The 25475-nt window shown below is 44.2% G+C and overlaps 2 protein-coding genes and 1 non-coding gene across 3 annotated transcripts in view; 2 read left to right on the top strand and 1 right to left on the bottom strand.

The window, feature by feature from the left end:
- Positions 1-3806: 3806 nt before the first annotated feature.
- ptgesl (prostaglandin E synthase 2-like) lies at positions 3807-11536 on the top strand. Its single transcript, XM_076270498.1, has 7 exons — positions 3807-4100; positions 4374-4568; positions 5579-5634; positions 5739-5891; positions 6266-6466; positions 7007-7124; positions 10277-11536. Exons 1-7 carry the CDS (start codon positions 3813-3815, stop codon positions 10403-10405), a joined length of 1140 nt encoding a protein of 379 aa, XP_076126613.1. The 5' UTR covers positions 3807-3812; the 3' UTR covers positions 10406-11536.
- Positions 11537-12186: 650 nt separating this feature from the next.
- odf2b (outer dense fiber of sperm tails 2b) overlaps positions 12187-25475 on the top strand; it is a 20867-nt gene continuing 7578 nt past the window's right edge. The window contains exons 1-13 of the mRNA XM_076270713.1: positions 12187-12769; positions 12907-13011; positions 13122-13301; positions 13931-14118; positions 14905-15046; positions 16033-16164; positions 16517-16591; positions 17015-17086; positions 17485-17601; positions 18382-18567; positions 19623-19732; positions 20611-20746; positions 24054-24164. Coding sequence (XP_076126828.1) covers positions 12659-12769; positions 12907-13011; positions 13122-13301; positions 13931-14118; positions 14905-15046; positions 16033-16164; positions 16517-16591; positions 17015-17086; positions 17485-17601; positions 18382-18567; positions 19623-19732; positions 20611-20746; positions 24054-24164 — 1665 coding nt within the window. The 5' untranslated portion in view covers positions 12187-12658. The remainder of the gene's footprint in view (positions 12770-12906; positions 13012-13121; positions 13302-13930; positions 14119-14904; positions 15047-16032; positions 16165-16516; positions 16592-17014; positions 17087-17484; positions 17602-18381; positions 18568-19622; positions 19733-20610; positions 20747-24053; positions 24165-25475) is intronic.
- On the bottom strand, positions 13607-13679 carry trnak-cuu (transfer RNA lysine (anticodon CUU)). The gene has a single exon. It is a non-coding gene; the product is annotated as a tRNA-Lys (tRNA).

The raw sequence follows: 25475 nt of genomic DNA, 5'->3' as shown, positions 1-25475 counted from the left end.
AAAGAAACCTCCAGAATAGGCTACAATATAACGACTTGAGTTATTTGCTATGTTTAAGTCGGAATTAACGCTGTTATGGATCCATTTGTCTGCAACGCAACGTAGCCTACAACATCTCTCTTTAGATATACAGGAACAGCTTGTGTTGAAGAGTGACGATTGCGTAGAATATCCCCAAACTCTCGGATGCGCATTAAAACGTTATCTTTTAAGTAACTTTCCACGCTGATGGTGCTCAAAATGCAACACAACTGTGTTCAAAGCAGGATGAGGAAAACCTGAGGTTGTGTGTTTGTACAAAACTGACCGAGAATTTTATAGCTTTGAAAATATTTAACATTGTTTCATGTGTAATTGAGATTGCAGAGTTGTGGGAAACTGAGTCAGTGCATCACCAATCCCTGTAATAGTGGTAGTAGGCCAGACCTAGGCGCTATTATGTATACATATGGCAGTGTAGAATGATTAGGGGGGGGGGGCCTATAAAAGTTTGAGAACCTGTGGCCTAAAACAGTATTGGTGGTTGTATGTTAGATCTGAAGTGAAATGGGTCGCAATGGTCTGTCATTTTTAAAAAGTGGGTCCCCAGAAGAAAAGTTTGGGAAACACTGGTCTACTGAATTTGCTGAGACGGGCACTTTTGCATTGTCCCCACTGATCACAGTGTTTCCCATACATTGACTAATCTGTGGCGGGGCGCCACAAAATCAAAACGGCCGCCACACATTAATATTCTATGTTATAATTTAATTTTATTTACTTTAAATTGGCCTGGCCCTGGTTGTGGATGGCTGCTCCATTTCCCCATCTACTGAGGTGCGCGACCTGGGTGTTATTCTGGACTCCACTCTCCTTCCCGTCTCACATCAACAATGTCACCAAGTCTGCCTTCTACCACCTCAGAAGCATCTCACGACTCCTGCCTTCACTCACACCTTCAGTAACTGAGACACTCATCCACGCCTTCATCACCTCCCGTTTGGACTACTGCAATGGTGTCCTGTCTGGACTGCCCACCAAGGCCCTTAGCAGACTCCAGTATGTCCAGAACTCAGCTGCCAGGGTTTTAACCCACACAAAGCCCTGACAGCATATCACTCCCATTCTCCAACAGCTCCACTGGTTGCCAGTCAAGTCACGCATCGCCTACAAGATCCTCCTGCTCACCTACAAATCTCTCCATGGACTCTCACCACAATACCTCACAGATCTCCTCCACCCCTACACTCAGTCACGCTCCCTGCGGTCCTCTGACAAGGACCTGCTGGCCACCCCCCGCACCAGGTTGCGGACTTTTGGGGGCAGGGCTTTCTCTGCCAACGCTCCCACACTCTGGAATAGTCTACCACTCCATGTCCGCTCTGCCCCGTCCCTGCCTATGTTCAAAAAGCACCTCAAAACATTTATTTTCACCTTGGGTACCATGAAAGGCGCTACATAAGTCAAAGTTATTATTATTATTATTATTATTAATGAAATATATAGACTTAATTCTTGCAAATCCTTGCATTGAGCTGCGCTTTTTACGCACGCAACCTTTCCTTGCCCCGCCCCGCTCTCTCTTGTAGCCAGCTGCCCCTCCTTTGCATGTGCATTTAACACAATATTCACAATTGTTGAAGGATTGTTGTTGCCACATAGAAGCATTGCATAGAAGACGTCTGGCTAAATTGCTATTAAATCCGCTTAGCATCGTGACCATGCTGTGCAAATTTGTTCAAAACTGCTGCATTGAAGTAAACTCTGCTAAGGTCTTATCACAACATAGTAGGCTACACTGAGGAGACTAAACTAAGTTAAGTTATGCAATCAAGCAGTATCTCAAAGCTAACGTTAGAATACTGTTTGGATGTCGAATTTAGCATGCTTAGCCAACTTACAGCTGCTTGTCAATTTCATTGAAGGGCTCATTTTATTGACTCCGACACTGAATGTTTGCAAAATCCCAATGTAAATGGAAAAGTGTTTTCCAAAATTCAAAAGTGCTTGTCCCAAGGAGAAGTACGAACCTTTACTTTAACTATGTAGAAAATTTAATGAATTGTATCCACACATCAGCAGCCTTTTAACTGTGTTACAATTGCAAGGGTTCCTCACAAACGTCTTAAAGTGACAGGCACTCAATTAGACTTATACACTACCAAGACGATCTTACCCCCCCCCTTGTCCAAGTCAGCTACCGCCACAAATTGAATCCAATTCTGTGGGAAACATTGGATCACATGTTAATACTATAGCATTTAAGGCTGCAGTTGGCAAGTCTGACAGATTGAGGGGAATTAGCCAACATTTAGAATGTTTACAACTCTCATGCCCCTCCCACACTACCACCGAGCACCCTCTCATCGAGTTTGTGCACACCAGACTGCACCAGACTGTGATTGACAGTCAGATCTCACACACCCCTGCTCTGATTGGACCAGAAGAACCGGGAGCTGTGGATTTTTGCAAAACAAATAATAGGCTCTAGGTGGAGGTAGTAGCGCAGTTTTTTTCTCTAAAACCGGCTGATTTATGTTGTTCTGTCGGAGCAGTGTCGGTTTCAGTGAATATGATCAAAAAAATCTTGCCAACTGCAGCTTTAAGCCAGCTCCCTTCTATATGATCTTAAATGGGGTTGCAGCATTCTGTTTGCACCTCAAACAGCATGGCGTATAGCCTACCTGGTTACAGCCCACAAATGCCTGTATGTTTGTGTAAAAAAATTAGAAACGGAATGGGCTAGTATTCAAAAATAGTGTGGTCAAAAATATCCAGGCACACTCAGGTGTGAGGATTAATACTCAAAGTTCTCTAGGGCGAGGCCCCATCTTATACATGTTAGTTACACTGGTAATACAAATCACATGAGTACAAGGTTCTTTCACAAAAATCCCCATACAAAAATACAACAATACATGGACACTTCTTGGACATAGCATGTGACCCATGCGCCATACGCAAGTCATGTGGCCACTCCAAGTAAGTCAGATAATTGGTCAATACAATAGGCTATACATCCTTCAGCATTTTCTTGTCATGGTCTCTTTCCTGTCGGGATATTCCTAATATTAGGCTACTGCCTCAGGCATAATACCCTTAACTCGTGACAAAGGGGGTCCCATGACCTTTATTAGAAAGTTGTGACATGGAGAGAGCAAATGACAGACAAAGCAAAGTTGATGCACAGCATTGAATGTATAGAAAGCATACACAGAATATAAGAAACATCACTTCTATTTCATAAAATGTTAGTAATCCAAAATTTCTCCTTCAATAGTTTTCATTAAATATAGGCTAAACTACTGTGCGTGTAAATAGGCCTACAAATGTGTTTGCATCAGCTTGCTGGACACAGAGAGACAGTCACAGGGATATTAGGCAATAGCCTAATTAATCTACAGTGCGAATCAATTCAACTCAACAACGACAAAACATGGAGCACGAAACACGCATTCTTAAAACACTCAATGCAATCACACATTCAAGACATCTCCTCCAGTCCTCACTCACCTTAGTATCCATCATCATCAGGTGCCACAAAGTTTGTTAAGCTCTCGGCGCGGGGTCCTCTAAATAAAAATGAAGATCGAAATTGCCTACTGTTATATCCGTCCAGTCACCCTTCTCCGTTAGTTAAAAACTTTAGCAAAAGTCAACAATCGGTTTGCCTAACTTTGCGCTCTCCAAAAATGTGTACGCATATGCTGCTTATCCAGAGCCGCCAGTTGAGCTGCAGGCTGCATTCAGTCACTTATGTATCACGCCCCCTTTCCAGTTTCCCTTCTCGCTCACGTGGACGTTGCATCATGGGAGTTTATGTAAAATCCAAGATGGCAGCCGCCTGTGTGAGAGCGCTGGGTAAGGTCGGCAGGCTGGTATTGGAGACACCAGCTTGTCGGACAGCGAACAGTTATGCCTTGGTACCGAAAATTACTCTTAATGGATCCAAAAGAGCATACGGAACCGGTACTGGAGGGTTCCGGTCTATACCCTTCTTTACGACCCATCTGCGTAGCGCGAGGGTGCTGGGATGTGCGTTCTTGCTCGGTGGTGGGCTGGGTCTGTATCAGACTGTTAAATTAACTTTCCAGCGTCACCTTGCAGAAGAAGAGGCACAAGTAAGTTCATGGAATATACCGAATTCGTTATAGGGTTTGATTATTAATGGTATTTTTCCTGGACCCCACCTTTTGGAATGCCATCTGAACCCTTACTAGCTAACTTGGGTAATGTGGTCATTGTTAGCCAATTTTCCAGTTAGCTAAGTTACCCAATTTAGGTTATATCATAGTTCTAACGTACAGTTTTGCAATATGCTTTGCAGTTGCTTTTTTGCACTACACTTGATGTTTGTCTAAGGGCTGCTTTGTTGTTTTTATGAATTTCCCTAGCCATTTGGGCCCAGTGCAGAAGTGAAACTGACCCTTTACCAGTACAAAACCTGCCCCTTCTGCAGTAAAGTGCGGGCGTTCTTGGATTACCATGGGCTACCCTATGAGATTGTGGAGGTTAACCCAGTCATGCGGAAGGAGATTAAGTGGTCCACCTACAGAAAAGTCCCCATTTTGATGGTGAACGACTCGGTGGTAAGTCAGACATGACATCTGTGAAACAAGGACTTGGTCCCACAAACGCCGGAAAACAAGAATTAAGTATAAAAAAAAGAAAAGAAAATGTGTAGTGTACTAAAGCAACGCTATACCATTAGAAGTTAAAGGAACAGAAAGAGATTCTAAGCCAACACACTTTTTGTCGTGTTCAGCAAATATCTTTTCACTATCCATTAGCTGCTCTGTGTGCTCAATGAAAACACACACAATGAGTGCAGTGCACCTACTCACACAACACTATTGCAGCCAGTTACAAGCAGATGTTGATATTTCGCACCACAAACCTATGGAGTACTGTCTGAAGGGAGGAGTCTATTGGGAGATCTATATGACTGCGAGTTCACACATCAACCGTCTTCCTCGCATATCGTTGACCTCATCTTCAAGCCCACTGCACCCTTCTCTGTTAGCCCAATAGTAACCCTCTATCGTCCCTCTCTATCTTGTGAAACCTGAGAGTACCTCATCTCCTAGCACTGCTAACGACTAGCACTGCTAACAACTAGACTAAGTATAAGTATAGTATAAGTATATATACTTTTTTGATCCCGTGAGGAAAATTTGGTCTCTGCATTTAACCCAATCGGTGAATTAGTGAAACACAAACAGCACACAGTGAACACACAGTGAGGTGAAGCACACACTAATCCCGGCGCAGTGAGCTGCCTGCTACAACGGCGGCGCTCGGGGAGCAGTGAGGGGTTAGGTGCCTTGCTCAAGGGCACTTCAGCCGCGGCCCACTGGTTGGGGCTCGATCCGGCAACCCTCCGGTTACAACTGTCATTCTTTTCTATGCAAATAGTACTTATTGCTGCACTTAACATGTCCTAGTCGCACTGTGCCTTGATTGTTCCCTTTTTTGTAAGTCACTTTGGGTGAAAGTGTCAGCTAAGTGTAATGTACCCCATATTAAATACTTATGAAGAGCAGCCTTGTAGAGTCTGGAAGAGCAGTAGTTTCATACTTTACTGTCTTCTACCCACCAGCAACTGAACGATTCATCCGTCATTATTAGTTCTCTGAAGACCTTCTTAGTCAGCAGGTGAGAATAATGTATCTGGTGCAAACAGTTACACGTTTGTTACATAAGCAACAACATCCCATAATGGTCCCAAATTGTTTGTTTGTTTTAAACACTGTTTATAGGGAGAAAACGATTCCTCAAATCCTAGAGTGCTACCCAGAGATGACTGCGAGGAACGACAGTGGGAAGGAGGTGGTGGAGTTCAACAACAAGTACTGGATCATGGTGACCGGTGGAGAGGAGGAGACACTGTACCCAGACAAGGGGGCAAGGAAGTACGGAAATCTGCTATCTTTTGTCGGCCTGCTAGTAATAAATTATGTCTTCATGAGTCAAAACTGTGAATGCACATCTGTGAGCTTACAGTGTGCAGTGAGTAGGCTGAGCTGTAGAGGTTATAAATGTCTAAATGCATCTGCATGTCACTTTGGCTAAAAATGGCTATCTGCTAAGCCAAATGAGCTGCTAGGCCAAATGATCACCTAGCAGTCATCCCAGAAAACATAAATACATCATAGAATGTAACAGCAGTCGTGTGTGTGTGTGTGTGTGTGTGGTGTATAAAAAAAACAGGGATTGATGTGTAGTGACTGTAAGGTGCCACTGGCGTCAGTGTGGTCTGTCTGAGCGCCTATGCTGTGCCCCACAGAGAGGAGATGAAATGGCGCAAGTGGGCTGATGACTGGCTCGTCCACCTCATCTCCCCCAACGTCTACCGTACGACTGGTGAGGCCTTGGCGTCATTCGACTACATTGTGCGCGAGGGCAAGTTTGGCACCTTTGAGGGCTTCTTTGCCAAGTATGTAGGAGCTGGCGCCATGTGGCTCATCTCAAAGAGACTCAAAAATAAGTGAGTGTCATCGTGTGTGTGTGTGTGTGTGTGTGTGTGTGTGTGTGTGTGTATGTGTGTGTGTGTGTGTGTGTGTGTGTGTGTGTATGTGTGTATGTGTGTGTGTGTGTGTGTGTGTGTGTGTGTGTGTGTGTATGTGTGTGTGTGTGTGTGTGTGTGTGTGTGTGTGTGTGTGTGTGTGTGTGTGTGTGTGTGTGTGTGTGTGTGTGTGTGTGTGTGTGTGTGTATGTGTGTGTATGTGTGTGTGTGTATGTGTGTGTATGTGTGTGTGTGTGTATGTGTGTGTGTCCCAGTAAATCATATCATGATAGATGCCATAGTCTTTTTTTCCGTCACTGGTGTCACATTATGTTAATGTTTGATCCATTTCTATTGCTTTTTTTTTTTTTCACGATTTCATGATTATATGACCTAGAAATGAATGGATGTATAATAACATTATCACTGTTGCAGTACTCTGCTTCCTAGATAGGCTCAGGCTGTCTGTCAGGTTTGAATGTCAGTATAACATAAGAACATCCATGACTGTCCCTCTCACAGACACAACCTGCAGAACGATGTGAGGCAGGACCTATACAAGGCTGTGAATGACTGGGTGGCAGCCATCGGCAAACAGAGGACGTTTATGGGAGGGGATGAGCCCAACCTCGCAGATCTGGTAAGACGGTAGACAGATCCTAGGAATACTGTTGAGCTCCTAGGAATATTGTTGAGCTCCTAGGAATAGTGTTCCACTGTCTCATTAATGTGCTTTTGTGGTTGTTGACTCGCTTGTTATCTTATAATGAAACGCTCCCAAGTACAGGCATGCAAACTCCTCACCTTTCGGTGAAATTCGCCGTTTTGAATCCAAAATGACTGACTTACGTGGTTTGTGCAAAACCTATGAGAAAATATTTGGGGGGGGGGGGGGGGGGGGTCAACGTGAGCTGAGTTTACTATTGTGCAGACGCAAACACATCTTGGTGTTGCCAGAGCGCCATTAAAAATTTCAGCAACGAATGTTAGGCCAAAGATTCTATAGTTAACTCTCTGGTTAGGCTATGTGCGTTTACTAAACATCAGTGGAAGCTTGTTGCTGCAGAGGCAACGTGAACAGAACGCTCGCGCAGGTATAGCCTCCTTTTGTGAGCGCAGATAGGCCTAGTTGCGTCTGAAATGTCAGCTGGAATGTGAGCACGGCGAGGAGAGGTGCCTAGAGATGTCACAGGTGGGCTAGTTAAAACTTTCAACTTCTGTTAGCAAAAGACGTTGAGATTAGTGTAGCAACGTAGCATTGGCGGTTTTGTTTTAATGTTGTTAAAGTTAGCGATATGAGACAGAAATATAGACACAACGAGTTAATTTGATGAATAGGTTACGTGCTGTAGCCTACTTGGTCTAGATCGGCAAAAGGTGAAGCAAATACACAGACCTTATCAGTATAGCAAAGGCTAATGTGAATAACCTAAAGAGTTAAATGTCTCCTAAACTGGGCTGTGCAAAACGTTTACCTCTTTAATAATTCACATTTAACTCTTTAATTATTCACATTAGCCTTTGCTATTGATCTTTGCTATACTGATCTTGCTCAGAGACAAAATCAGTGTTGATTGATGTGTCTTTAAGAAACGTTCAGTGACTGATCTGAAGTAGCCTGTGCCTATAGGGTAGGCTACAGTTTAACATGTAGTGTGAACACTATTCACAACACAACTTTATTGGTTGGTTAAACAAACTAACTAGCACAATGCCACAATCTGTAAGTAACCTAGGCTGCAGGATAACACTTGTTATGAAACAGTGTGCCCTCCACAACACACCCACCCCCCTCTCCCCCAACATTATAAATCAATTGCACCATATTGCTATGTAGCATAGTAATGTTATACACCATTTGGAAGCTTGGACACTTGGGAATCCATATATGACAACCTTTTTCATGTACAATCTGTATAGTGCTTTTCATTGTCAGATTAATCTTACTATGTCTCAATTAAATTGTATCAAATTGCCCTCCTCCCCCTCCGGTGCTTCCCTACCTTCTAGCTGCAGTGTGTATCCTTATCAATAAGATAGATGCAGCAAATTGGGTATTGAAATAGTCACAGGAATCCATATTTTTATCCATTGTTTTATCCAATATTTGTTGTGCAGATGTATAATCCATCTTATCCACACCCATTGAACCAACAAAGAAAATGCAAAGACATTTCTGTAATTATTCCATAGTGTAGTCATTCCATCAGAACCTCTGACAAACAATCCAAATAGTCCAGAAACCACACAGTAAGGCTTTTATTGTCAGTATGCATTTTGGGTAACCAAAAGTCCTATGGGGAGTTTCCATTGGGCATTTTACAAAACACATGAGCATACAAATAATGGTCTAAAAATTACTAATTTTTCATTTTATTTTGATCTACTTTTGCACACGGCTTCACAAGACCTGGTCTAGACACAAAAATGCCCATTCCATAGGAAGTTAACATTTCAAATCGATTTTACAAATTAGTCTAGTCTACCCTATTTTATATAATGTTAGTCTGAAATAGTGTGTGTCTCAAGCAAGTTTCACCTGGTTTGGTTCAACGAATATTAAAAACTTATCATCTTTATTCTAATACTATGCCTACTATGTCTTCATGTCCAATAGGCCTGAAATCTTCAGAAATGTCTGAACTTCAGGCACAGAGAAAAAAGAAAGAAAGAAAACTCATGTACATTGCTTAGGAAGAGAGGAGGGCCATGCTGAAGCATGCTGAAACAGTGCAACAGGCCCCTCACACTTCAGGAGAAATAGGAGAAGAAGACACTTTTTTATATTCACTTATTTTTATCATACATATGATATTTTTGCCCACAACAATTTTTTAGTGATTTTATAGTTTGTTTTCTTTGTAAATCTCTGGTTTTGGGCCATTTCATACTCCGTGGAAGCTATGCTCTATTGTCACTTCGCGTGCCCTTCTCACCTTTTTCACCCCTGACCAGTTTGCATGCCTGCAAGTAAGGCTGTCTGTGAAGCCCTATCCAGCCAAGCCTTTTCAGCATAGTTGGCTATTTCAGCCAAGCCTTTTCAGCATAGTTGGCTATTTCAGGAGGGGGTGACCTCGGTTTCCATTGGTATACATGTACACTACTTGGCCAAAACAAAATCACACTTATTTGTTCGCCATATTTCATTGGACCTCCTTGGATTATGTATTGTTTCCACTGTCCAACAGCACAACATTTATTTCAGTCCAGAGTTCAATCAGTCTCTAATTGATCAATTGTTGCAACCCTATAATTTGATAAAGTAAACAAATCGACTTGAACAGAAGCCGGTTTTCTTTTTGATGATGGGTGTCCATGTGGGTGTCCTTATGAGGGGTGTTCTTATGAGGGGTGTTCTTATGAGGGGTGTTCTTATGATGGGTGTTCTTATGATGGGTGTTCTTATTAGGGGTGTTCTTATGATGGGTGTTCTTATGACGGGTAGTGCTGCCACTAACGACTAATTTTCTAACGACTAATCTTTCGACTAATTTTTCGATTAGTCGACTAATCTGTGGATTCTACAGGGAAATACAGTGGCCTGTGGTGTTCCATTTTGTGTAGCCCACAGTAAGATCAGAAGCCTGCTGGCTGAGAGAACGATAACTTGTTCTGTCTCTGGGAGACCCGAGGGAGTGTTTCACTAAAGGGTTACAGCTGCACCATGGCTTCAGGAAAGCAAGGAAATGGAGCTATATAGTCAGATGTGAAATGATCTGTGGACATGTTATTAAAAATGCATGCCTACCGTGCATTATGCGTTATCTGCTGTGTGTTGTATGTGTCTTGCAGGCCGTGTTCGGCGTGCTGAGAGTGATGGAGGGGCTTCAGGCGTTTGACGACATGATGGAGAACACCAAGGTCAAGCCGTGGTACCGGCGCATGGAGAAGGCCACCCAGCACAAGGAGCCGCAGCACTAACGGCACCCTGGGTCACAGGACACGGACGTCCACACCTGCAGCACTTCCTCCCATGGAACATGGAACATGGAACATGGGCATGCGCCATCAGATGCTGGAGCATTTGGAATGACTATATGGAATATAGTTTGGAAAGAATATGATTGAGTCTTTTTTTTGTTTTTCCTCCTTCAGTGGCTAGCTTTGGAAGCTGCTCTGCTGCCGCCTTCAAAAAAAGATACAATTTAGACATAATGTAAGGAAAAACATGAACAATAATTTAATTTGTAAAAACTGATGCATCTAAATATGATCTGATCTGTTCATCTGTGATTGCTATGCATTAATGTATTCCAGAGGTTCTTATGTGCCCAAAATCAGTCAGAGTTTATACATTTATCTGTGGCAAACACAACACCAGTTCATAGCCTGGCATTTCAAAGGGTAATCTAAGCACTTCATCTCAGCCTGCGCCTAGTGTAGAATTAGCCCTGACCAGTCTTAGCGTTCTTGAGGAATGCAAATGATTTTACTACTATTTTTCTCTCTGAGGATTGACAAGATTGCAGTTTGTGTTGTAACGGTTTCTTTGAAATGTAACGGTTTCTTTAGTTTCTAGAGGCAAGGTTAGGAATAGATTGATTTCATGCATTATGCAAGGAGGAAGGCTAAACGTGTATGGGTTTTCTTTAACAATCTATATTTTTGTTGGCTTTGATTTCTTCAGTGATTCTCTTCCATTGTTTCAAAGCAAATTCCATTTAGTAACACTTACCGTCATAACAGTTATTCTGTATTTTTATCCATGTCTACCTCTAATTTTGGAAGTCAGAACTCAAAATGTATAACTCAGAAGACTGGTGTCATGTGAATGATATGGCTCCTGACACAATATATCTGAAGAAAATATGACTGTTGTATTTGGTTAGGACAGGTTTTGCATTGGACAAACACGTATGAAACCTTGACTGGTAAATGGCCACTGTTGCATATGGGCTAAGAATTAGTTATTTCTATTCATTGCCCCATAACAAATTTCTGGGTAATTTATTTCTTATTGAAAATGGTTCAATACAAATGAAAAATAAAAAAAACATGAAAACACAGTGAGTATGCATTGCTTATGAAATATGTGCTATAAGTAAGTATAAGTATATAGGGAGATGTGACAGCAGGAGCAAATATGACCGGAGGGCGGACTCGCTCATGTCAGAGGGTGATCCACTGATGAGAAAGGTCTGCATCTAAGTATAAGTATATATAGTCTTTTGATCCCGTGAGGGAAATTTGGTCTGCATTTATCCTAATGCCCCGTCATCGCCACACCATGACTACTAGTCTGTGAGAAAAACGATATAAATAAGAGCATTTTCAAGTGCACTTCTCAATAAAATCGTTGTGACAGGATTTCTAGATGTATCTTATGTAAAAGATCGTTTTGGTACGAGTGGACGTGGCCAGTCTGTCTATTCTATAGACAGTCTGGTTCTAACAAACCTCTGTTAACATGCCAAAGATACAGACCAACAAACAACTTAGCCTTCAAAGACTGTTGTTGAAGTTGCTAAAAATGTTGTGTGATTCCAGATTGTAATACATTCATATTTTTTATAGTCAAAAAATAATTCAGGATGGCCATAATTTCTAGACGCGTGTATGTTTTTTTTTTTTTTTATGTACTACCGTTACCAAGGCAACGTCCCGTAGCCAACGGCAACAGCTGCAGGAAGAAGTTTGAACCGACCAATAAACGCGAAGCAAGCGTGGCTTGGGACGCAACAGGAGCAATCAAACCAGTCTTTAGTAAACATTGCAGCTACAGTATGCTACGTTAGCTAAATGAATACCGTTTTTCAGATAACTGTCGATTAAGAATGTCTCGTACGTTTATTTAGTTAGTAATGTTAGCGTGAAACGAATCCAAAAAGTAATGAACAAAGCTGGCGAAGTCTTCTGTAGACGACCCGTGATAACTTGGTTCGCTAACGTTGGTTAGCAATCACGGCTTCAAAGCTATATATTACTGTCTATGCTTCAAAGGCAAGCTAATAGCAAAGATAATATAATGCAGATAGCGGAACTTATCCTAACACAGTAGCTATAACGGTAAAGCTTACGGGCGAGGTCAGTTAGATCGATGAATGTGTGCTTGATTCAGTCGATACGTACATTTGCTGTTGAAAACGTGCTGCACTAGTACGTCGGTTAAAACAGTCATCCTTTCATGCGATACTAACGTTACAGAGTTGCCAGTATAAAAAAAAAAAAACAGGGATGAAGACACGTTCCCACTCGCCACCCATTCACGTCCATGTTCCCGAATCGACCGCCTTGCATGTTCACCTGAAGAGGGGTCAAAGTTGCACTGCCTCCCAGTTGGTCCAGGTGAGACATTATATTTATAAACAGACAGCTTCAGTTGTCAGCTATGTAAATCTGTCATTGGCGGGCATATTACAGCCTATCCGTATATCCATACAATGTCATGCACCCATTACGGTATACATGTCCATGTTTAATAGAATGAAAGGCCGGGGATTCTACGGGCCACTGCTAAAGTAAGAGCCACGGTGCCCTGGAGACCGCCCGGGAAGAGCACCGCCCCTCGGGATCAGTACAAGTGGGAGGTAGGTCTGTGTATTGTGTCTGGTCATGTTTTGCTCCCTTTCACCCTACAAGCCATGACTGGCCATGCTGTGAATGTGGCTGTCATGCATCCCTGACTGACACCTTGCAGGGTTCTTCCCACTGTTTGGAGATCACTCCTGTACCCCAGTCCGACGCTGGTTCCTTTCCACTGAAGCTAGCCGACCTGTCCAGAGATGACCAAGGGGAGGAGGGGAGATGTGACAGCAGGAGCAAATATGACCGGAGGGCGGACTCGCTCATGTCAGAGGGTGATCCACTGATGAGAAAGGTCTGCATCTAAGTATAAGTATATATAGTCTTTTGATCCTGTGAGGGTAATTTGGTCTCTGCATTTATCCCAATCCGTGAATTAGTGAAACACACTCGGCACACAGTGAACACACAGTTAGTTAGGTGAAGCACACACTAATCCCGGCACAGTGATCTGCCTGCATCAACAGCGGCGCTCGGGGAGCAGTGAGGGCTTAGGTGCCTTGCTCAAGGGCACTTCAGCCGTTACTACTGGTCGGGGTTCGAACAGGCAGTCCGAAGTCCAAAGTGCTAACCAGTAGGCCACGGCTGCCCCAAAGCAGACGCCCAACGTGGGGCTCGAACCCACGACCCTGAGATTAAGAGTCTCATGCTCTACCGACTGGGCTAATTGGGTGGTTTTGTAGCTGTGTGATTTAACTTGCAATGCCAGTGTGTCAGTATGTCAGGGTAGGCACCTCTGATTTGCAGCCCATACTCTACTGGCAAACTATTGCATGAACGCTTGCTTGGAGAAAACCACAGACATTTGTGAATAGTTCCCCTGGGCCTGGGCCAGGTAGGCCCGTGCAGTAATCCATCCCTGGTCTTGGCCTGCTCTGGTGAAATAGTATTTTGAAGGTGTAAAATGGCGTCCCTCTGTCTCAGGTGAAGCTGCAGGAGAAGAGGCATCTCCTGGAGCGCCAGTCGGAGCACCTGGACGCCTGTCAGCGCCTGATCGGCGTGCGGGAGGAGCAGCTGGCCGAGGCCAGTAAGGAGCTGCAGGAGTCCAGGAGGGCCAACACAGACCTGAGGCGCTCCCTGGAGCAGATGCAGGACGAGGCAGCACACAGCAGGTGGGGGAGCGAAACCATCAGACACAACCATGGCGTGTGCGTGCGTGCGTGCGTGCGTGCGTGCGTGCGTGCGTGTGTGTGTGTGTGCGTATAAGAGGCGTATAACAGGTGGGGGAGCAAGCGAGGCAGACGTGGTGAGGATACGACACAAGCATGCTCCAGACTGCAGTATTGTGATAGCAGTAGTTTTGTTCAGGTTAAGAGAGCAGATATGTATGTGTGTGTAGGAGGATGCAGAGCACCATTTAAAGTGGAGAGAGATCTGCGGAACAGAAACCCCCATGCTGCACAATAACAGCTTATTTTAAAGATACAGTAGGGGCTCATTACGTATGGTGATATGACACACCCATCCTGTCAGACTTGTGTTTTGCTCTGGTTCAGTGGCCTTCAACATTTGGCCAAAAGGACACTAAGTTATGTTATATATGTTATGTTATATATATATATATATGTACTTATACTATATAACATTTGGCCAAAAGGACACAGTAGCCAGAACGGGGGCTTATTCGTGTGATCAGTCCCATTTATTTGTGTGTGTGTGTGTGTGTGTTAATTGCAAGAATCTTGGCCTTCTGCTATAATTATCATCTAACCAGCATAAGAGAGTGTGTGAGTGGGGTCATTCCTAATAGTGCTGTTTCACCAGGTCCGAGTGCAGAGAGGACTTTGGTCGTGGGTTGTGTTAAAGCAGCATTGTTATGAATCTAGCATGCGGGGCTAACGTTAGCTTAGCTGTGGGCTGAGACGTGATCTGGGCTCTCTGCTTCTTCGCTGTCCCAGGGCCGAGGGTGGAGCGCAGGGGAGGGCTGGGCAGGGTGACATCGACGTCCTGCTCAGAACCCTGGTGGAGGCCGAGATCGACGGAGAGGCAGCGGCCAAGCAGGTGGCAGCTCTGCGGGATCTGGTCGCTCAGCTGAAGCAGGTGAGCGCATTTCGGCTCCTAAATCATTTGATGAAGCAGGTGAGCGCATTTCGGCTCCTAAATCATTTGATGAAGCAGGTGAGAGCATTTCGGCTCCTAAATCATTTGATGAAGCAGGTGAGCGCATTTCGGCTCCTAAATCATTTGATGAAGCAGGTGAGAGCATTTCGGCTCCTAAATCATTTGATGAAGCAGGTGAGAGCATTTCGGCTCCTAACTGTACAGTATGTACACACCGCCGCCGATTTGAGCTTCCAAAGATTCAGGAAGTCATTCATTTTCAATGGAAGCCGGCTTCTCTCAGCTGCAAGAAGCGGCAAATCAGTCGGCGTCGCGTTTTGGGCGTCTTGAGCGACTTCAGCATCAAGCAGAAAGTTGAAAGTAAGTCAGCTTTATGGTAATGAGCTGTGATGTGGTTCAGCGACCAACGACCAGCAACCAATCGGAATAGACAGCCTTTAAATAAAGTAGTAAGATAGAACATGATCGAACGTAGAATGCTACCACGTCAGAGCGGCCAAAGTGTCGAAAGCTTCCCTGTACTATTTTGACAAGCGTCCTTGACAGGGCGACCCGAGCTTCTTTGGAAGCTCAAGTCGGTGGCGGTGTGTACGTACAGTAAATCATTTGATTGACATATTTTCCGTCATGTTTTGTCTACTACTAGCTCCTTGACTTGGCTAAGACCGGTGTGCAAACAATGATCCATTTTCGAAAAAAAAAATACACAACCTCAACAGTTTATCTATTTTTTACTACTTTGAGCACCTTGCATTTCACATTTAGCGTTGCAAAAAGCATGTCACTGTGATTGCAGCCTCAGTCAGTCAGTTACTCTGTGTTCAGCACTTGGGCTTTCGTCTGTGTTCAGCACTTGGTCAGCTTGGGCTTTCGTCTGTGGTGCAAAGCAAACCCACAGACGGAGACCAGTATTCACTGTCGTTGTTTTGACTCGGTGCCCCCCCCCCCCCCCGTCCCCCCCGCAGGAGAAGAAGCTGTCCAGGCCAGACGCCGCCCTGCTGGGAAAGCAGCACGAGGTGCTGGTCAAGAAGCTGGAGGCGTTCGAGAACACCAACCGCGCCCTCCGGCAACTCCTACGCGATCAGCATGGCCGAGAGGTACGCACATGCACGTGTGTTCACACAGCACAGAGTAGTAGTGCACACACACACACACACACGCACGCACGCACACGCACGCACGCACGCACGCACGCACGCACGCACGCACGCACGCACACACACACACACACACACACACACACACACACACACACACATACTGTACATTAATACACAGTTACACAGATACATATTGAGATACAGACTTTCTGCATACATGCATCAAATATATTAACAAACAATTCTGTTGTATTCATTGATAATAGTTAGTTTGGCTATGCTATGAGCATTATTTTGTTATGTAAGCCTCCAGTGTTGTGGTCATGTTTTGTTTTGTTGGGTTTGGCAGACGGACGCGATGCGGGAGATGGACGAGAGGGAGGTGCTCCTGAAGAGACTGGCCGAGTCTGAAGCTGAGAAGATGGTGAGTCCAGTACACGTGCGATCTTACAGGGAAGCTACACCGGGCGCGTAACTGAAGCATTCTGTTCGCAACGCGTAAAATCCATTTTAGAAGAATGGTCTGTTTTTTTCGAACGTACATGCTGCTATCTCATCTGGTGTAGCTACTTCCATTGATTATAGTGGAAGCTAATTGTTGCAGCAGACGCAACGCGAGTGTAACATTTACTGTAAAGTCACACTGGCACTGAGAAATTCAGAAATTTAAATATGAAAAATTGGTCTTCCCATCATCCCTCCAAAGAAAGATTGTCAGTGGAACATGGGAATTATCATAACAGAAATTTGTAGTTTAAGAGTACTGGTTTCCATAGTGAGTGTTTAGTGTGTATGATGCGTTGGGCTGATATTTATGTGACTGACCTTTGACCATTTGTTTTCATAGAGGCTGGAGGCTAAACTCAGCACCAAGATGAGAGAGGCCATTCAGAAAGCAGAAAACCTGGAAGGGGAGAAGGTACATCTCACAGAACATCTCACAGCACATCTCACAGCACATCTTACATCTCACAGCACATCTCACAGCACATCTCACAGCACATCTCACAGCACATCTCACATCTCACATCTTACAGCACATCTCACAGAACATCTCACATCTCACAGAACACAGCACATCTCACAGAACATCTCACAGAACATCTCACATCTCACAGCACATCTCACAGAACATCTCACATCTCACAGAACATCTCACATCTCACAGCACATCTCAACCTGAACATTACAGACTGATAACGAGGCAGACATTGAGGGTTGCTGTACACTTCATACATTCTTTTATTGTTTTATTTAAAATGTACATTATTCTTTTTTCATTGTCTTCATTTGCTGCTGTTTTGTGGTCTTTCCCAGGACCTTGCTAAAAGCTCCAGATACCTGTCCAAGGCTCTGGAGACGACCCACGGCCACCTGCAGAAGCAGCTACGCAAGAAGGAGGCCGAGAACAACCAGCAAGGAGCACAGATTGAGGCAAAAGGCCCTAACACAGCCTCTAAGGCCTACTCTTACCTAACACAATCTCTAAGGCCTACTCTTACCTACCACAACCTCTAAGGCTACTCTTACCTAACACAGCCTCTAAGGCTACTCTTACCTACCACAACCTCTAAGGCCTACTCTTACCTACCACAACCTCTAAGGCCTGCTCTTACCTAACACAACCTCTAAGGCCTACTCTTACCTAACACAATCTCTAAGGCCTACTCTTACCTACCACAACCTCTAAGGCCTACTCTTACCTAACACAGCCTCTAAGGCCTACTCTTACCTAACACAACCTCTAAGGCCTACTCTTACCTACCACAACCTCTAAGGCCTACTCTTACCTCCCCTGCTGTTTACATCTGCACCATATGGCAACAACCCTGGAACCCAACGGCCAAAACAGTACACAAGTTAAAGACTTGATAAGTTAAAAACTACCGTCAGATTTTTAATCAAAGTAGAGGGGTCACCATGTCAGTCTTCCTACATGATTATTTGGATCCAGGATACTGGATCACATTAGGACCTGCATACTGCTAGATTGGGGACTACAGTTGCCTGACAGCTGTTATGCAGGGAAAACCCCAGCCATATTTGTCTTTTGTTATCATTTCTTCCCTTTTATTTTTTTCTATGTTTCTGTCCTGCTCTCCTTGTCTTGTCTGTCTATCAGTCTGACTCTGTGTGTGTTTTCTGTTTGTGTGTGTGTTCTGTTTGTGTGTGTGTGCGCGTGCGTGTGCATGTGCGTGTGCGTGTGTGTGTTAGGCGATGGAGGCCACCCAGCAGCAGCAGCGGGCAGAGATGCAGGCTCTCCAGGAGCAGATCCGGGAGCTACAGCGCCACCAAGAGGTGGACCAAGAAGCGTTGCGCCAGGCCGGCCAATCACAGAGGCAGAGGGCGGAGCAGAGTGAGGGCCACGCCTCCCGGCTCGCCACCCAGCTGCAGGAGACGGTGAGGTGACATCACTGCAGCTCCACTAGGGGGTGCTAGACCTGCTCACATGATGGCTGCACAGCTGATGGAACATAACTGCTGTGATCTTTGTGGTTAAAGATGGAGGCTGCGGGGGGCGCTGTGGCGCAGCAGGCTACAGTACAGCGCCCGTACCATATAAGGGTCCGAGTGCCCATGGGGACCCAGGTTCGAATCCGACCTGCGGTCATTTCCCGATCCCACCCCATCTCTCTCTCTCCCACTTGCTTCCTGTCACTCTCCACTGTCCTGTCCAACTAAAGGCAAAAAAGATGGAGGCTGTGATATAGTTTTGCTTTGTTGATATTTGAGCTCAACAGCCAATCAAATTACACCCAGGCCTTGTGTAATGAGTAACTTGCTGAATTTGGCAAGTGTATGGGATTAGAATCGCTGTCCTAAAGAATCATAAAATTTAGGAATTAAATGAATTAAGGAATCTTGAAATTTAGTAATAATATTCCTGAAGCATGTCATCTCTTTGCTTCTTTAGTAAAAGAAGTTTAAACTTATAAACTAAAACTAAGGTAATACCTGAGCTCTCTACAGATCATATACAGTATATCCTTGATTTAATCAGGTAAAACACTTTTTTGCGATTAAAATCTCTGTGAGAGAAATAGCCAAGAAAGCACCAACCAATAGTCAAACACGGACAATAAGAACAAGACACAAACAACCATTTCTAGCACACTATGACGTCCATCTGGCGTGAGCCACGCTGCAGTAGTTGGTGTTGATATGTCATATCCTGTTTGGTGTCCCTGGCGTGAGCCACGCTGCAGTAGTTGGTGTTGATATGTCATATCCTGTTTGGTGTCCCTGGCGTGAGCCACGCTGCAGTAGTTGGTGTCAATATGTCATATCCTGTTTGGTGTCCCTGGCGTGATCCACGCTGCAGTAGTTGGTGTTGATATGTCATATCCTCTTTGGTGTCCCTGGCGTGAGCCACGCTGCAGTAGTTGGTGTTGATATGTCATATCCTGTTAGTAGTTGGTGTTGATATGTCATATCCTGTTTGGTTCCCTTCCCAGGAGGCCCAGCTGGCCAACGCTGTGTCCAGCGCAGAGGAGCTGCGCTCGCGCCACACCAAGGAGCTCAGGGAGAGGAAGCAGCAGGACCTGGAGCTCATCGCCCTCAAGACGTGAGTGCCCGGGGCAGGGGTCAGGGGTCCCTACAGGTCATGATGGATTTGAGGAATGACCGCTGTGTTGAGATTATTCAAGTTCAAATGTTGCACCTTAGAGAAGTCTTGACATGTGCTCGGCATCATAACAGAGGAATTGCAACGGTGTTGTTTTGTGGACAGTTCCTGTTCTGCTTGATCAGCTGATCAGATAAACCGCTGAAGAGAAGAGAAGAGTGTTTGTGTCCTGTGTATATATTTATCTGCTGTTTATATTTATATTTAAGGGCAGCCGTGGCCTACTGGTTAGCCCTTCGGACCTGTAATCGGAGGGTTGCCGGTTCGAACCCCGACCAGTAGGCACGGCTGAAGTGCCCTTGAGCAAGGCACCTAACCCCTCACTGCTCCCCGAGTGCCGCTGTTGTCAGCTCACTGCGCCGGGATTAGTGTGTGCTTCACCTCACTGTGTGTACACTGTGTGCTGAGTGTGTTTCACTAATTCACGGATTGGGATAAATGCAGAGACCAAATTTTCCTCACGGGATCAAAAGAGTACTTATATACTTATAATTATTTTTTCAAATAGAAACAGTTGGCAAAACGTGGGGCCTGTAATATGTGTCTGTGTGTGTTTACGTGTGTGTGTGTGTGCGCCTATGTGCGTGCACATGCGTGTGCATGTGCGTGCGTGCGTGCGTGCGTGCGTGCGTGCGTGTGTGTGTGTGTGTGTGTGTGTGTGTGCGGGCCTGTGCGTGTGCATGTGCGTGCGTGCGTGCGTGCGTGTGTGTGTGTGTGTGTGCGGGCCTGTGCGTGCGTGCGTGTGTATGTGTGTTTGTGTGTGTGTCTGTGCGTGCGTGTGTGCGTGTGTGTGTGTGTGTATCCTTGTCCTCCTCCAGCCGTGTGACTGAGCTGACAGACGAGCTGCAGACAGCTGGGGATAAGTTCCGTGTGGAGAAGGAGGGCCTCCTGGACCGCCTCCATCGGCTCACGTCTGAGTCCTCCTCCACCCGCCTGGAGAACCAGAGACTCAGGGTCAGCTCTCACACTAACACCACCAGTCTTTACACTCGTTAAGTCACACACTAACACCGCCAGTCTTTACACTCGTTACGGTACACACTAACACCACCAGTCTTTACACTCGTTAAGTCACACACTAACACCTCCAGTCTTTACACTCGTTAAGTCACACACTAACACCGCCAGTCTTTACACTCGTTACGGTACACACTAACACCGCCAGTCTTTACACTCGTTACGGTACACACTAACACCGCCAGTCTTTACACTCGTTAAGTCACACACTAACACCGCCAGTCTTTACACTCGTTACGGTACACACTAACACCACCAGTCTTTACACTCGTTAAGTCACACACTAACACCGCCAGTCTTTACACTCGTTAAGTCACACACTAACACCGCCAGTCTTTACACTCGTTACGGTACACACTAACACCGCCAGTCTTTACACTCGTTACGGTACACACTAACACCGCCAGTCTTTACACTCGTTAGGTTACACACTAAAACTGCCAGTCTTTACACTCGTTAGGGTACACACATTAACAGGGTACCCGCGGAGTCTTAAAAGTATTAAAAAGTATTAAATTTAAATTTCCTAAATTAAGGCCTTAAAAAGTATTGAATTTCACCTCAAAGTCTGGAATTTTTTCACGGAGGTCTTTATTTTTCAAATGATCAGTAGATTTAGTCTAATATCCTCACGTAGCGTAAATCAGACAAGGATTAAAGTTCTCCGTCGCCCAATCCGTTTAACTTTTTTAGATATGATATTGTGAGCTCTATGTGCGAATTTGGAGGCTGTGTTCTTTCCGTGCATCAATGTAGACAATTTCTTACTATCGCGAACTCTTGTCAGGGGAGGTCATTCATTTTGGGTGTCACCTCTGACTTGAACAGATAGCCTGCTGCCACCCGATGTAGCCTACTATTATTGTTACAGTTTTTGATCAATGCAACTAACAGTATGTGTAAAGCGACGCAATATAAACCGTAGCCTATGCCTATCCTGTCTGTTTTTCACAATTTGCGACGGAAGGTTTTGACTGAGCATGTTGACATAAAATAATAATATCGCGAACTGTTGAGTAAGGGGGTCAGTCGTGTTTGTGACGCACAGACAGCCTTGTAGCCTATTTTGCTTAGGCCTCATTTTAACGACAGTAGGTTGTGAGCGTATGTTGACAAAAAATAACCATGCAATTAAAATAGTCAACTTAAAACTTTGCTATTATTAATGTATAGCACAAAACCATAACCAGTAGGCCTACCAGAACCTCGCATATTAGCGTCATGATTTGTGTGCGTCTATTTGGCAAGGCCACTAGCTGTCATGGATGCGTTGCTAAAGTCAAGTCAAGTTTATTTATATAGCGCATTTCATACACAGAGGTCATTCAATGTGCTTTACATAAACATCAATGTGCTTTACATAAACAACAATAAAGGAAGGCACAGGTGTCAAAAGTTACAAAATAAATGGAGATGGGCGGCTGTTGGAAACGGGGGAGAACTAACAAGCCATGTTGTAAAAAAATAAAGTGCCAGGGGTTTGCTTTTGCGCGGTTTGCTGCAAGAAAATTGTTCATGGATGCAATAGGAAAATGTTTTAGCACGCCAACAATCAGAAGACCGCCATAAGGTTAACGTTCTTGCACTTCAGGACATCTTCCCTACCTGGTGCAACTAGCCACCACGATAGAGGTAGGCTACGTTTATCTATGGCTGACCGTGTTTGCGCTCAGAAAGTAGGCTACGCATGTTCTTTCATAGCACAACACGATTGTCATTATCAGATGCGCAGACCTCCTGCATGAGCGCACACAGTATTGCTGCTCATTGGAAAACTTGAGTTGTCTGTAAAACTCAAAATTACCATGTTTTCATTAAATGCAGATGAGGCAACAAATGGAAATATGAACAATATCTAGACTGTTCTGATTCATTACTTTGATGAGGAAATGTGAAATGTCTTGCAAACTTGAAATGTCTTGCAATTCAATATGTTGAATTGCATATTAACAAGAAAAAAAATTCCCATTTAAACACTTTTGGCCTGAAGTAATTAAATAAGTGTAAGTTAAAGCCTTGCTACAATATTGCTGCAGTAGAAAAGAACAGCAATGGCTAATCAGCAATGGTCAGGGATGGTATTGAAATATTGTTTTGTTCAACAGGAAAACTCAATCTCAATCAAGAACACTCTCGATTCGCCTTATTCACATGGCGGCCATTGGCGGCTAAAACGAGGCTACAGGGTACACAAACCATAGGATTGTTATGTTCTATGCATTCACCTGTAGGTGGCATTAATTACATAGTAACTTAGTACCCTGTAGCCTCATTTTGGTGTTTATTTGGTGCTTTACTTTGCTGTTTGCATCTTTTTGTAGCTACATTTTATTTTCACTTTAATCCCTGAAATCAACTAGGTTGTATTCCCTGTAAATCTGTCCATGAAGCGGGACATTCAGTCACATTACTACCGCGACAAAGCTTTGCGTTGCCACTGCACTGCTGTCATGTTCATGTTGGCATGTTCAAACACTTGTAAATAGTAATTATTTGAGGTTTAATCTTACCTTTAATATTATTTATTCTATCCGAATGGGTGCGATGTAGGTATTAAATTTCATCTGAAGTGTAATTAAAAAGGTCTTAAAAGTCTTAAATTTAGGTCTGACAATTCTGGGGGTACCCTGATTAAGTGATTAATCTACTTTCATTACAGCACTAACACTAACACCACCAGTTTTTAAACTTGTTAGGTGAGATACACTAAGTTGATTAATCTACATTCATTACATCAGACACATTTAATATTTAATACACTTCCAGTCTATACTCCTGCTAGGTTTCCATATCAGTGGTGCCCACTGACTCTCTAGCCAAAGGACAGCAGCTGCATGTTCTGCTGACCGATAATGATGAAGCTTATTTTAGTGTCATCATGTGTTAGTTTAGTGTTTTGAAATCATTTAGGCATGATATATAAGGATCTATATGTGGACCGTATTAAATGGTGTGCAATGCAGTTGTTTAGTTAAAACTCAAAACGGTGTGTGTGTGTGTGTGTGTGTGTGTGCGTGTGTGTGTGTGTGCGTGTTTGTGTGTGTGTGCGTGTGTGTGTGTGCGTGTGTGTGTGTGCGTGTGTGTGTGTGCATGTGTATATGTTCGTGTGCGTGTGTGTGTGTGTGTGTGTGTGCGTGTGTGTGTGTGTGTGTGTGTTCGTGTGCGTGTGTGTGTGTGCATGTGTATATGTTCGTGTGCGTGTGTTTGCGTGTGTGTGTGCGTGTGTTCAAACTCATGCTTGTAGACCACCCTCTCTGGGACGGAGGACAGGCTGAGTGTGTCGCAGTCCGAGCTCCAACAGCTGAAGAGCACCATCAGGGACTTTGAGAACCTAGTGGACGGCTACAAGACTCAGGTTGGACAACAGTGAACTAACCCTGGACAAGTGGTGCATAATGTACAATTGTACATAGTCTAAAGGGGATGGACAACAGTCAATTAACCCTGGACAAGTGGTGCATAGTGCATAGCATTACTGAACTGGTCCTTTCTTTGCTCCATTTTTAATATTTACATTCAAGAGACATTTAAGTTGTTAAACACAAAGATGGTATAGAGCAGAGGTTGTCAAATGGCGGACCGCGGTCCGAGTCCGGACCCTGACGTGATCCTATCCGGACCCAGACCATAATAGCCTAATTTAGATTTTCACGTAAGATTTCAAAGCTGCGCTAAATGTTTTGTTGGTTAGGATAACAGCATTTACTTCAGGAGCTTCAGGAACCATCATTTGGTTTGCTGCTACTCAGCCAGTGAAATCTGTGCATTCTGATAGAGTCGAGTCAGTGAGTAAAGTAGCCTACTATGGAGAAGAGACTCACTGACAGCCTGAAACGAGCGAGGAGAGGAGACGGCACGAGAAACAATCAGATGGATATCTAAGTTAGGCTACAGTAGCGATAAGTAAGTTATTTTCAAATCATGGATTGCTCAAAGAGGAGAAAGCTAGACAGCGAGAACAGAGCTTTATATAACGATACGGCAATACCACGCAAAACTGTGACGTCCATAACGCCAACTAAATAGGTTACCATGGCATTGTGTTGGCGTTATGGATGTGACAGTTTTGCGTAGAATTGCCCTGGACCGACTCTTCTACATATTCTGAGACAGGCGATTTTTAAAAGCGCCAATTTGACTAAGCATATATTTTGAGCAAGCATAGGCCTACCCATTCAACAGTGAACTGAGACCACAGAATATTTTATGATTTAAGAGGGCAATATGATTGATCCACCACAATCTAGTTAGGCCTACATCCATTCACTGCCCAATAACGTGATGTTCCTGTGTTTCCAGGATTTCGGGTCAACATAAAAAAAAAAAAATTAAAAAAAATTAAACTTGCTGATTGATGGGTTCAAGAAACCAGCTGTGGAATATCCATCCTTGTCTCAGCTCAAATTTTATTTTAAGTTCACGTTAAGATCTTAAAAATAGCCAAGGCTACTCAGTTTTTCTCCCCAATATATGCATGTATGTATGTATGTATGTATGTATGTATGGAGATATACATATATATATACATATAAATACATATAAATACCTATACACGCATGTTAAACATCATGATGCTCCGGACCTTTGCTTGAGGAAATTTTCCGTAACTGGACCTCGCTGATGGTTAATTGAATAACCCTGGTATAGAGCATGCAATGCATACATA

Source organism: Alosa pseudoharengus, unplaced genomic scaffold (genome assembly GCF_046254945.1).
Source record: "Alosa pseudoharengus isolate Yale_2024_CS ecotype anadromous, Long Island Sound unplaced genomic scaffold, YU_APseudo_1.1 YU_APseudo_1.1_scf_6, whole genome shotgun sequence".
Lineage (NCBI taxonomy): Eukaryota > Metazoa > Chordata > Actinopteri > Clupeiformes > Clupeidae > Alosa > Alosa pseudoharengus.
This window is presented reverse-complemented; position numbering and strand designations above follow the sequence as displayed.